The sequence below is a fragment of the Sinohyriopsis cumingii genome, chromosome 1, assembly GCF_028554795.1.
Source record: "Sinohyriopsis cumingii isolate HCF-2022 chromosome 1, ASM2855479v2, whole genome shotgun sequence".
Classification (NCBI taxonomy): domain Eukaryota; kingdom Metazoa; phylum Mollusca; class Bivalvia; order Unionida; family Unionidae; genus Sinohyriopsis; species Sinohyriopsis cumingii.
Genome location: NC_142961.1, coordinates 169,040,918 through 169,054,840, shown reverse-complemented (window position 1 = coordinate 169,054,840; position 13,923 = coordinate 169,040,918). Strand labels below are relative to the sequence as shown.

The 13,923-nt window shown below is 34.1% G+C and overlaps 1 protein-coding gene across 6 annotated transcripts in view; it reads right to left on the bottom strand.

The window, feature by feature from the left end:
• LOC149808356 (EH domain-binding protein 1-like) overlaps positions 1–13,923 on the bottom strand; it is a 205,686-nt gene that overhangs the window by 130,555 nt on the left and 61,208 nt on the right. For all 6 annotated transcript variants that reach the window (XM_089976051.1, XM_089976077.1, XM_089976070.1 and 3 more), the window contains exons 9-12: positions 13,148–13,314; positions 11,582–11,630; positions 8,920–9,788; positions 313–403 (exon numbers count right to left, since the gene is read on the bottom strand). In XM_089976051.1, the coding sequence (XP_089832177.1) occupies positions 313–403; positions 8,920–9,788; positions 11,582–11,630; positions 13,148–13,314 (1,176 nt within the window). The remainder of the gene's footprint in view (positions 1–312; positions 404–8,919; positions 9,789–11,581; positions 11,631–13,147; positions 13,315–13,923) is intronic.

Here is a 13,923-nt window from a genome sequence, read left to right as displayed (position 1 = left end):
GTGAACAGGACTAGTAAAGATTTTTCAGGACTAGTAATTTTCTCATTATATTAGTCCTTCTGGCTACAAAGAAATTTGTGTTAAATTCGAGCCCTGTATATATATATATATAGACAGACAGACAGAGGAAGAATTTGAGAGAGAGACAAAGAGAGAGAGACATAGAGAGGGAGAAAGGGGAATATTTATGTTGCCAAACACAAAGATGCTTGAAAATTTGTATCATCGTTTTTTACTTGAACGTCAACGATATGTTTTATGTAAACTTAAAAAACAAGAAACAAAACAACAAAAATGAAATATATAACTTACTGTGATACTAACTGCTGGCTCTGAACCTTTCTCTGGTATTGGGAGTTTCATTATACCCTTACTCAGTCGTACAACAGCTTCAGTTTCATGCCTGAAAATACAATAATGACACATGAATCAATGAACTGCTGTAATCAAATTAAAGCTTACTGCATACAAATTTTACTAATAACAAATGTATTAGAATGAGAATTTGTATAACACTCTTGATTACATTTTAAAAACATAGGCAGAATTACTTATTATGTATGGAAGTAATGTTGCTTTTGTTCACTGAAATTCATTCCGTAACCAGGGCCCTGAGTGGCTGAGTGGTCTAAAGCGCTCGCTGTTATGGATCACTGCCATCTCACCTCTGTCTGCATGAGTTCAAGTCTCAGGCTCGGCTAACACTGGTACGTGAGAAAGTCTGCCAGTAGCTTCTCGTAGGTCGGTGGTTCTTCCTGGGGTTTTTCAGGGTTTTTCCACCACCAATTATACTGGCCACCATGTATAGCCTATCTTGTGCTGAAAAATGGCGTTAAACCCTACAACAACAACAACTACAACATTCCTTAATCATAATTCATAACAAGTAATTTTATCTTGCACGAGAAAGTTCCCCTTAGTTTACTGCTAATGGTAAGTGAAGCTTCTTGTGAAAATGTTGAATATTACCTCAAATTTGTCTCCCATTAAAGTTCAAAACAATTGATTGAATACTTTGGTTTTTCCATCCATAATTTAATGAAAGCGCAAGACTAAATAAACTACCAGTAAATGAGAATGTACACTGTGTTAAACCTTATATAATAGAAGACAATTATCATATGGTCATGGTCTTTTAATTTATTCAGATTTATCATCAAAATATCTTCCATAAATTTGTTAATCTTATCCTGCAAAAAAGATTTTTTTTTCACTTCTGCTGATTAAAATGGCCAATATTATTGGAAATTTATCTAACCTTCATCACTATGAATTGTCAACAGAAAAAAGGTCTAGGAACTTGACTAATCTGATATATTCCAACTGCACTGTACATACTCTCTCTCTCTCTCTCTGTGGATAAGAGAAAATATCTAAGACATAAAGCACTAGTAAGTACTATTAAAACAAGATAATCTTATTAGTTTATACAGTTTTGCCACTTTAGCTTCATGTTCTGCACTGTACTATAATAATTTCCTTGGACACATGAATTACTGAAATAAAAGGTTTATCATATCCACATGTAACTCATGAAAACATTAACAGGTTAAAAAATCTGGTTAACCTGAAATAGGCTACACCATGGAATTAATTTTCCATTCTGGATCTTGATCTCATTTAACTGGATTTATTATCAACCAGCATTTCCTATAAGAAATACCAATCTTTTCAAAATTTCTTTTCTTTCCAAGCTAGAAAATCATTAATTAAATCAAATATTGTGTATCTCTTTTGTCATCATTTCAACTTCAAAATAAATTAAATTTTCCTCACTGACTTTAACCTCAAAATTATGCTATACTATAGGCCATCAAACACTTGACATTGAGACTCGGCCAACTACCACAAACACTGAATATTTTCACTGCCTGATACATTGTTTTTATAATACATAATCATTGCCAAATAAGTTTTAATCACCTTTTGCACGTTTGGCCAATGCAAAAGCCAGCAGAGACATGGATGGACACCCACTAATGAATAGCTGTATCTGTATTTTTGCAAAAGCAAATTCTGATGAAAAAACCCACACACAGGGGTTTGCAAAGCGTCAAGATTTGGGGGACATATGATAAAAAATTGTGGGAAAACCCATAAACCTGCACTGAATGTTCAACACTGGAACTCTATGTGGGTCGGTGGCTGCTAAACAAACATCACTGTTCATCTTACTTTATTGCTGTACATGTGAATGCATATATGTTTAAACATGCACATATATATTCTGGCAGAGATGCCAATCCTCCAGACTCACATTTAGTGAAAAGAGGAATAAAAATTTGTGAATTCTTGTACCAAATATCGGTAAAGTACTATATATAATCTTTCAGTATCTAAAAAAAAAACCTCATCTATCCTGAAAATAGCCAACACTGTTTGCTGTTAAAATAGTCCATTAATTTTTTTATTTAAAAAAAATGCTAAACTGGAATCGGCTGGCAAATCATGTGTCCTCAACAAACCAACCAACGTGTTCTGTGATTCCATCCAATTTCTACATTGGTTTCAGGCACAAAATTGTTCACTGGTATTTCTAACAACATTTACTCATATATAATATCATTTTAATCAAATTCTTTGAAAAAGGTGTCTTCTCAAGTACAGTGGTCCCCCTCTTATATGGCCACCTATTTTGCACTGGGAAAGTGGCCTTGTAATATGTGTGGCCTTTCCAGAGGGGGACTAAATTTTTTGTGAGAAGTACATGTAATGTACATAGTAAGAAAGCTACATACTTCAATGTATTTAATATCTTTGTTTAAAAGTAACATTAATTATTAAAAGGTTCTTAAGAATAGATTTATTTCAACTGAATATACATTAATAGTTCTTATTCTTGACGTAAGCACGATATGTGAGCGGGTAGTGTTGTCATGCACATTGCAAAACCAATCAAAAATGTAATTTAATCTTGGTATATACATAATTTTCTTTCCATTTGCTCCATTTTCTCACTGGTACTGAATAATCTCCTGATCGGTTATTCAAGTCTTTTCAGCCTAAAATTGTTTTATTTGAGTCTTTACTACATAAAATTGTTTGGCAAGTACCACCCCCATCCCCCGATGTCATTGAGTAGAATAGCCGACTTTCTTCAAAAGTAATATGTCTCAATTTAAGTGATGACATGTTAATGTTTGGTAATGATTTGTTTGGATGTTGCCAGATAGATGTGATTTAATTATGCAGATAAAACTTTTGTAGAGTGGATGAAATGCCTTCTTCATAAAGGAAGTGATAGATGCATTGTCACATGATTCTTCCAGTCTTTATATGGTACCCTGTTTTGTTCAAGGTTAATTTCTCTATGTGTGCTAATCCACAAAATCTATATTTAGCCTATGCTGACCATGTTATGATCTTGACAATTTCATCTGGTTGTAATCATCAAAAAGAATTCTACAAATGTGTGAAGCCCAAAACTCTTTCATAACACTGTTGAGTCCATTTCCTGTAACAACGGCTTTTATAGATAATGATTAATCTTAGTGTTACATGTACTTGAGCCAACACTTCTTTCAGTAACAGAAACCTGACATCGGAAGACAGGTATTGACAGTAGAACTGATCACTTACCTTACAATATGAATTCATTATTGGTTCTGGACACATTTAAAATAAAAGGTGGCCATTTATGAGGGGAACATTTTACATTTTTGTACTAATATGCTGGCCGCTGGTCATATTAGAGGGGTGGCCATTCTTGAGGTGTATTTTTTAACATAAACTCGTCCAAGTCAAGGGATTCTGGTCGTAAGAAGCATGTGGTTGCTGGTCAGGGGGGCCATTCAAGAGGGGGACCACTGTATTTGTAAAACTTTTCTAATTAATATTGAGTAAAATATATTAAAATGTTTGCTACAGGGTAAACTGTACCAACTATATACAGTTCAACTAATATTGCAACTAGCAGTATGGGACCAATATTGGCACCACTGCTGATATCACAACTAGCACTTAACAGGATAAAGGTTATCTTAATCCTGATTTAAGCTGATTGAGAATTCGGGAATTGTTTTCTTTTGTGCAAGTGGCAAGAATCAATGAACTGGTGTTGAGAGCGAGTTATGACATTCATGCCAAAATCATGACAGCTGGCAGCTCTGACCAAAGGGGAGAGAGAGAGAGAGAGAGAGATAAAAAGATGCATAATGCACAACATGGAAACAGTATATCCCTATAGGTGTTATGGGAAAATTTCTAATAATGTCAAGAGTTTATGACAATGCATTGATAACAAGGAGAGTGATTATACGCTTGCCAAGTGTTTTATAGTTCTATTTACTGGCACTCAATGGGCATGATTGATTCTGGAGATTATAACCTATAGGTCTCAATGACCTTGACTTTTCATCAAGGTATGAGGCCTTCAACTAAATTTACTACTGCAGAAACCATTATTTTCTAAACAGAGTTGTGATGACCTTGACCTTAAGACCCCGTTGATCAATATGTTTCTTTCTACAAATAAGCGCAAGCCATCCACTTAGTTTCATCAACAAAGTACTTTAGAATAAACTGATACTGTGCAAAACCCATTTTTCTGAGTCATAAAAATAATTACCATTGACATTCTGACCCCAAAATCAACAGGCCTCCTCTAACCTTAAACACAATTCTTTCACAAACTTTGATCCAGATATGTAATCTAGAACTAAAACTATTATGAAAGAAACATTTTCTTCTTTCAGCCAATGACCCTGACCTTTAACCTTTTGACCCCACAAATCAACAGTCTTCATTCTGACCCAATGTATAAGGCATAAATAAATTTTGAGGAAAGGTACATGATCGAGAATGAATTTTTCTGTGCAGAACCATTTTTTATATTTCAAAGTACCTTTGACCTTGACCTTTTGATCCAAAATCAAAAGGCTTCAACCTACTCAAAATGCAAACCATCCACAATGTTAACTCGATTTTTGTGCTGTAGAAGTAATGTTATTGTGTCAAAACCATTTATCTTCAAGTCAGTGGCCTTTATCTTTGACCTTTTCAGCTATTTATTGACAGGCTTCAACCTTACCTCAAGTACAACTTGTTCACAAAATTTCACTCAGGTTTTTGATGTACAATTAACATTATTGTGCAGAAAACGTTTGTCTTCTTTTTGTCAGGGGGACCTTGACTTTATGACTGAAAATGACAGGCTCCACCCTGCCTATAAGTGCATGAAATAAACAACGTTCAATCCATATCTGAGGCAGAACTAATGTTATTATCAAGAAACCATATTTCTTTTTGGTGACCTTGGCCTTCTGGCTAGGAAATCAATAGGCTTCTTTCTTACAATTTTATTATGAAGAAACCGTATTTCTTCTTACAGTGACCATGGCCTTCTGACCTTCTGATTTCCTATAAATAGGTTACTTTCTTACCCAAATTAAGTTATTTACAAATTTTTTTTTAATGGTGGATAGTGTAGAATTTAAGTTATTGTGCAGAAATTAAATAGTGAGCAGAGTGACTGAAATGACTGAAATACGCAATGAGAAGCATAACACAATATGCTCTGCTTAACGGTTGGTGTATAAAAACAGGAGATACAACCATAAGTCTGATATATATGACAGCCCAAAATGGTTGTATTTGACAGATGAGACTGACAAATAAGCTCAAATGACCAGACACTGGACATAATGTGCCCATAATTATTCCAAGTAGTTGTTTGGTCACTGTCTTCCCATTTATTTAAATATTCTATAGTTCATTCCACAGCACTGCAAATGAGTTTGGTCAGCATCATTCAATGCAGCTAAAAATACCTAATTCAACTCTCATGAAGTATTTAAAATGAATTAGGTACTTTCACTTATATTTAATGACACTTACCTGAAAATTTACTTAGTTACAGATAGGAAAATTCTGCAATGCTATGTTGAAGGAACTATAGCCTTAAATCACAAGACAACAACAATGTAAAAGCTTATCTATTGGGCCTATCAAAACAATATAATTCACTGATTGTCCCAGGGTGGTGTGTTAGCACAAATCAGACTTTTAGAACAAATTATGTGTAACCGAGACCATTATCAAAACGAAATATGTGATACTAACAACAGCAACTAATTATTATCATCACCCTCCGAGTCTTGTTTGAAAATCTGATTAAAAAAACCTTTATAGGATATGAAATTGAAATGTCCCTCTATTAAGATATTTTTTTTGAGGTAGCATGTCCATCTGAAATTACTTAATGATTCATTTTTAAATGCAGTAGATTGGAATGAAAAAGTGTTGTGCAGTGAAATTCTAAAGTACAGTTTTCTCAAAGAAAAAAATCTCAATCTAGTTTGAAAGAAAACTAGTGAAGCAGGGATGGAGCAATAGCAAATTCTGAAGCAAACAATGATGCATTGTTAAGTTCATTTAATAGATAAGTAAATCAGTGTTTTCCTTTTCTGTTACAACTTTATGGTATATTTTGAAATTTTCTATATTAAACATTTGGCCACCATGCTATTTTAGGCCAAAGAGGTAAGAGAAGAGCCATTATAATTCTGGGATGCTTGATATATATCTATACAGAAGACTGTTGAATAATGACAAAGATAGGTTCTGGAAGAACAGCAATCTAATAAAATTTGTCATCATTACATGAATTCAAGACAATGGTTATGATAAAAGCAATAATCAACTTAAATCCAAGAGTTTTTACAAATTTCCAAGATGGAAAATCAGATTTTAGATTTTTAAATGTACAATTGGCATATAGATTTTTATTCATTTTTTCAGTAAGCATTTAAGCTGTTAAAGTTGTTAAATGCAAAGGAGCAAATATTTTCCAAAATAATGCAGCTTGTAAGCAAGGAGAGAATCCTCCTACCAATTGTAGACGAAGATATTTTAAATGTATATAGTTATTTCAGTATATAGTAACAATTATTTAAAAAAGTTTTTATTTCAATAGATTATTGCCCATTTTCAATATTGCAATTTTTCATAATCCTTAAGCACACCAGTGTGAAAGGATTATTGGGGTCCATCAGTGCAAAATTGGGGAAAATTGGAAGAAGTCAGTTTATAATGGACAACATTTAGAATGTTTAAAGCTGTTGCCATTGTACTTAATGTCAAATAGTATAAAAGCAAAAGAAATATTCATTAAGCTTATGGAAAACGTTGTCAGATTTCTTTTGTGACTTTGCTTTTGACAAAGATGGTAACCTCAAAATTAGGTTACTACTGAAAATGGGTTACAGATATTGAGGTATAAATCCTTCCTTCATACATACATAGGATGAGATATGGAATAAACATGTTTAATAGAAGTCTACATATCAACCTCTATAACAACTAACTCCAGGTAAGGTTATACACTGAGTTCTTGCCCATCTTCAAATACTCAACTGTGAAATTTGGTAGTAATCCCATAGACTGATATGTAATTGCAGACATAGGTAATCACTGAACTGATAAAAAAGTTGATCAAAAGCAAGAAAATTCTTTTTCTTCAAACTGTTTGACATTGCTCTCCGAATGGACAAAACACAAATGAGTTAATATCGCACTCAGAATACTAAAGCAAAAAAGTGTGTAATAGAAATTTTAACTCAAGAAAGGAAAAGTCAACTTCACTTGCTTTTCATACTTGGTCGAATTGACAGGTACTGGGGTGATAATTTCACCCAAACTGCTCCCTAGCATAGACCCTGGATTATGTACAAAAATTACAACATTACATATGGTATTTATCTACTGAAACAGAACTTTACATGTAAATTTTCCCATGCTCAAATGCCAAATAAAAAAAATCCAGTTTGCTGACACCATTTACAATCTGCTTACCTTGTACTACCAAATCAACCATTGGGTGCACAGTAATATCATGACCATGCAATGTTATGTTATTCTGACCATTCTTGCTGGTACCTCCTGAACAGGTATCAACTGTGCAAGACTCATCTCTCCAATAGTTGCATAGGTGGTGCTCTACAGTTTTGTATTTTGCATTAGGTGGTGCTCTACAGTTTTGTATTTTGCATAGGGTTAGGATTTTAAAGAAAAAGAATTTGACCGGCTTTCCTCACTGGTTATACTGGCTATTTAAAAAAGACCTTGTATATCTTAGGTATAATTCAAAGAACCTTTAATTCCCTTTATTTTGGTATATGATTGACGGGTGTAATATGGGTTATAGAGTATACAGCTTGGCCTTACTCCAGATGTACACCTTTCAAAAAAGTGCTAACTCCACTTGGTCATTTCACTTCTTGAACTTCAGAGATAAATTGTATAAAAAGAGCCGATAACTTTATTTACATTTTATATATTTGGTAATTCATTCATTGCACTTTCAGAAGCTGGTATTGTCTAGTCTGGCAAAATTCATTTTCCCTATTTTAATAGCTGCTATGGATAGTGTACTTTAGACTAATTCAGGCTGATATTTTAGCACAAGTGAGCATTCATTTTAGTCAGCAGTGTGTTTAAATCATGTACAATTTCCAAAAGTACAATATCCAATGAAATATCATCCACATTACATTAATGTAGCATAGAGGTATGCCACCATTCTTTCCATTGTGCATGTTTCATATGCAAACAACTTCACCATACATACGTCACTCTCTCAAAAGTACATAATAACTGGTGAGCACCCCCATAGAGACAAAACAGGCTCATGTAAGAATCGTAACAAGAAGGTATTCGTTTTTTTAAAAAGCAAAACCAATTACCTCCCCTCCAACCATGAGACTCCTTTACTTAACGCAAAGTATACCTTGAAACTAAGGTCACAGTAACCTAATCAGGTTTTGTGAACCACTACAGGTATTTAATGATCAGTTTGGTTTGGTATGGCATAATAGTTTGTTTGCTTTAAATAATAAGTATGATGGATGGATAGTCAATACCATGACAAATATGAAGGCTCCCTCCCATGGTAGTGTAGGAAGAGGAGAGATGCATAATTACCTGGTAGCTGCAGTTGGCTTGGAAGGACTAAAAGTACTTTGGCTTTGGGTCTTGCTCCTAGCATCTGTATGGATAGAAACATCTGCCTGGTCCCTCTTTAGCCATACTTCCTCACCTTCATCTTCATCCTCTGTAGGGATTTGCATCCCTATGGGGTCCTGTGGTGTAGAGATGTTTGATGCTTCTGAGTATGTTCCAGCATCCTCACCCTCATCAGAATCAAATGGATTCAAGAGTTGCTTCCTTGTCATAAGCACCTTCTTTTCAGGGGATGGGGATGTAGATTTAACTGGAGACTGGTCATTACTGACTGTCAAACTGGATGGAGATTTTGTCTTATTCACATTCTCTATTTTAGTTTTTGGTCTTAACATCCCAATATCTGCTTCATCACTTTCATGAGAACTAGATTTCTGACCATCTCTAGAACTAATATCATTTGTTTTTGAGAGAATTTTAATCCCTTTCTCATTCACTGGTGAAATATTTCTCTCCTTAGGAGTCATTTGATTATTCAAACCATTCACTTGGTCCTTGAAATCAGGTTTCTCTCTTTCCAATGATACACTATCTCTACTTAACCTATTAGGAGACATACTGTCTCTTTTGGGTCCACTGTCAGTCACATTTTTTCCAAACATTTCCTGGGAGATGCGAGCATCTTCTTCCATGTCCACCTCCCCGAAGGTGTATGTGCTCTCACTGGCACTATATCCAATTTGCTGCACTTCCAGTGTCTGTCCTGTGAAATATGTACGCAGCTGGTGAAGGTAAGTCATCACAGCTAGCTTGTCTGGAACTGCAAGCAGGACCATATCGGATGGTTCAATAACACGTGGAATTCCTAATTTGACACCAGCATCAAATGCCTATATGCAAAAATACAAAAAAGCCATGGTATATTCCTGGCAAATTTTCACACTGATTATAAAACAAAAATTTGGAAACAGGTAAAATCTGAAGGAATCATTTTTGCAATGCTGTAAAACATGAACTATATTACAATTTGTTAAACAATGTTGAATTTCTATGTGGCAGTAATTATAGTATAAAAAGCACATGAATTTCAAAACCTGGAAAATCTATATAGGAATCATGCAGGTACAAAACTCCCTCAATAACTCATGCCAGGATAACCTGCAAACCTGCTTATAATGCAGGGGCAGGCATGGATTCCATTTATTGTCTAGAAATGCCAAAAGAATTGACACTTATTTGTTGAACATAAAGAAAATTGCAATCAAAATGAAACAATGATATACTGTTCATTTTATAGTCAAAATCAGTGGATAGCTTCCGGAAATTTGAATCGACATCATGAAATTCTCAACTTCTAATAAGAGGTTCTCTATCAAATATCAATCTACCATCACAGCTATGTTTGATGGCATTTCTGTGAAAACATTAACTCCCAACTGTGTTTTGATCTCCAATCTGCAGATGTACTTGTAGCACTGTCACATTCAATTAAAAGCAGACCTGCTTTGTATTATTATGTACATGATGTGTGATGAAACCTCTTGAAGTCATGTTTTTCACAATCTTTCAGAAATTGGTTATCTTGAAAATATAGTATATTTACACCAAAATGTGAAGAATTTCATTGGAAAAAGCTGTTTATTGACAATTATTCTCAAATTATTATTAAACGAATTATCATCATCTAAGCAGCACCACTACCCACCTCATGGCCTTCTCTGTATTGCCCTAATTCTCCCCGCCTTCTTAATTTGTTTAAAGTCCCTCGGTAACTCGTGCCAACACTTACTGTGCAGTCTGCTTATTTGACTGCATTGTGCCCGAGTTATTGAGGAAGATGGGTACCTACATATTATCATGAAAACTTTCAAACAGTTAAATATCCAAAGTATCACCAAAATAAATTATATTCATCCATGATAAGGCTATACAGGTCAAGTACAGTACAAAGTGAGGTATGAATCTTTTGCTAGTAAATGTTGTTTAAATAAACCATCTCAGATACAAGGTACAGGATGATACAGATTCAAAATAGTGTTCACTGTAATTTACTGAAAATATCTCAATATACATTTTTTACTTCAAAAAAATATTAATGATAGCCAGTGCTATTAAGAAATGTTATAACCAAAAATTTATCCAAATTTATCCAACACAACTTGAGTTCATAATCACATTCGAGCATATCTCTGATCATTTTGAAGTCAGGCTCAATTCTAGCACAGCTCTCCATTTTGCCTGTTTCAAAATATCACTTAGTCAATCTTATCTAAATAAAGATGAAGAAGAAGACTAAAGATATAGCTACAGTAAATTCAATGGCACAGCATTAAGAATGCCCATGCAATAATTGCATATTCCAGTCTCCGTCTCTGTCCTCACTCCTTGGTATTCACACCATACACAGACAATGACATAAGGATCATACTGCAAAGACCATAACATATATAATGTGTCAATTGCATTAACTGCATATATGAGGTTCAGGAAGAAAATATTTGAAAATGTCATTTTAACTGGGACAAAGGATGCCACCTCTCTTGCAGATATAAAAATGTATGAAATGATTCCATATAATCTGAATCTAAATGTAACTGATGTTTACAAGAACCTTGGACTCTTATCTATGTACGGCAAATCACAGGCATATATTAGATACCTACATGCTTAGGGGACTACTTACAATTCTGTTGTTTCCTTTGATATCATGAGGAGCTAGCAAAGAAAAATCTCTGCAAAACAAGAGATCTGGAATTTAGCACACAAAACAATTTTACAAATGATGATACTTAAACCAGTTTTAAATCTACTGCACTTTAAACACAGTTGTGCTATTAATACATTGTATCCATATAAGGTTGTTCTAAAATTAGCATAAATCATATTGCTTCTAAATGTTGCCACAGAATATGTTGTTCAAGATGGATAATAAATCAAAAGCTACAATATTTATTTACTACTTTATTACACATCTAGAAATGAATTGTAGTTATATTTAGCCAATTGTTCAAAGACAGTATTAGATTTTTTTCTGCCTTTATTACCTAAAACATAAATGAATTTGTGTATTGAGTATTACATTACCTAAAGGTCTGAGATCTAACTAAAGCTGTTTATGATGGGTGCATCAAATACTGTGCTAATTACTAATATTTTTTCCAGGTGACTAAGAGGAACATTCTTGGGAAACCAAAGCTAAGAGAAGACTGCCATTCAGGGGTTTATGACTCCTCCAAAACATTACACAGAACACTTGAAAATTAATTCTTCAAGTACTGGTCAAGACAAGCAACATGATATGCAGTAAGATATGAATGTGATAGAAAAGGGACATAACTCTGTACAAATTGGAGTAAATGAGACATAACTCTTAAAGGATACATCTAGGTCTATGAAACAATGTTCATATCAAATGCATCAGAATATACTGAACAGTTCTTGCAGTACTAAGTACCAGCAACATCTCATATACTAAGTACCAGCATCATCTAATATAATGGTATCAAACTGACTGACATGGGTAATAATTATCCAAGATAATGTAAAAATGACAAAACCCATAGAAGACACATCTAGGTCTATGAGACAATGTTCTTACCAAATTCCATCAGAATATGTTGAACAGTCTTTGAACTATGCTGTCTACAAGCAACATTTCAAGAATCCATGTGAAGACAAGAATTTAAGAAAGGGCAGAACTCTGCCAATAAAGGAGTAGATAATATATAAAACAAAAATGGCTGATTTAAGAACATGTGATAATGTTACCAGATTGCAACAGAATATACTGAATGGTTCTTGAGTTGTGACAGTTACTAACTAAATCACATGTAAAGATAAAAAGGTTAATTGTCAAGGGTAATAACTTTATCCAGAATGAAATCAATGATATAAAACCCGTAAAAGACACATGTGCAATGGTTCCTGATATATGCTGGTTACAAGGATCTGCTGTGAAGGAGATTTAAAACTGATATGGAAAAAGGGCAATACTGTCACAAAAATTGCACCTACAAGACAAAATGTTTAAAAGACATCTATTTGCATTAATAGGCAATTCATCTACAGTATGGCATCCAAGTATGACTAAGGGTTGCAGAGATCTGGTGGTTACAGGAAGTGTAAACAGATACACAAATGGATGAAAAAGGTGCTTACAATATGGCTCCCATGTCTCAGTGCTGGATTCTAATAAATGAGGAAAAAAATGAAAGAAAATAAAAATACACAACATCTAGCTCTCTCTTACATCAAATCTGGTCTAAAATGATGAATGACTGCACAGAATGCCATTCCATTTCTCCAAGATGTGGTCAGATTGGTAACTTTAACCCCTTTATAACCTCTTGTGACCTCTTTAGACCATTCAAGCAGGTCCAGACTGGAATCTCCTATTTGATGGCTTGGTGAACTCATCTGAAATAGTCATAATAAAGGTACTGTTTAAATGATATACTTTTAACCATAACCTTGTATGTACCTCCAAATCAAATAAAAATCACAAGCAAATGTACACCAATCAATGATACAAGTGTTTAAATCAAACCACAGATATCCAGTCAAGTGATAAAGTGACGCTGAGTATCATTTCTGGGTATGCTCAAATGACATTTTTTTCATTTTGGACAAGATGAGTTTTGAACAAAATGGGGTTTTAATTTTATTTTCTTACAAGAAATATTTTTCTCCTCATTTTACTTCTCATTTCTATTTATAATAAAAACTTTTCAAGGACCAACTTGCTTGGTCAATTATTCATAGTACAAGATCATAAATTATGCATATAAATATTGTTCAGACAAAGATTTGTTTTAGAGTGTTACATATTTTAAGACCTAGAGTCATACCAATTAGTGAAAAATACTTCTTCCCACACTATTATTATTATCATGTGCAGTGCATGCTAAGCCATTTAACAACGTCATCACCAGCATTGTGCAGAACTTGCAGTCCACCAGGGAACTTTGTCAGTGGACAGTTGTTCACAATGTGTGACATGGTCTGAAGAGCTCCACAGCAACCGGA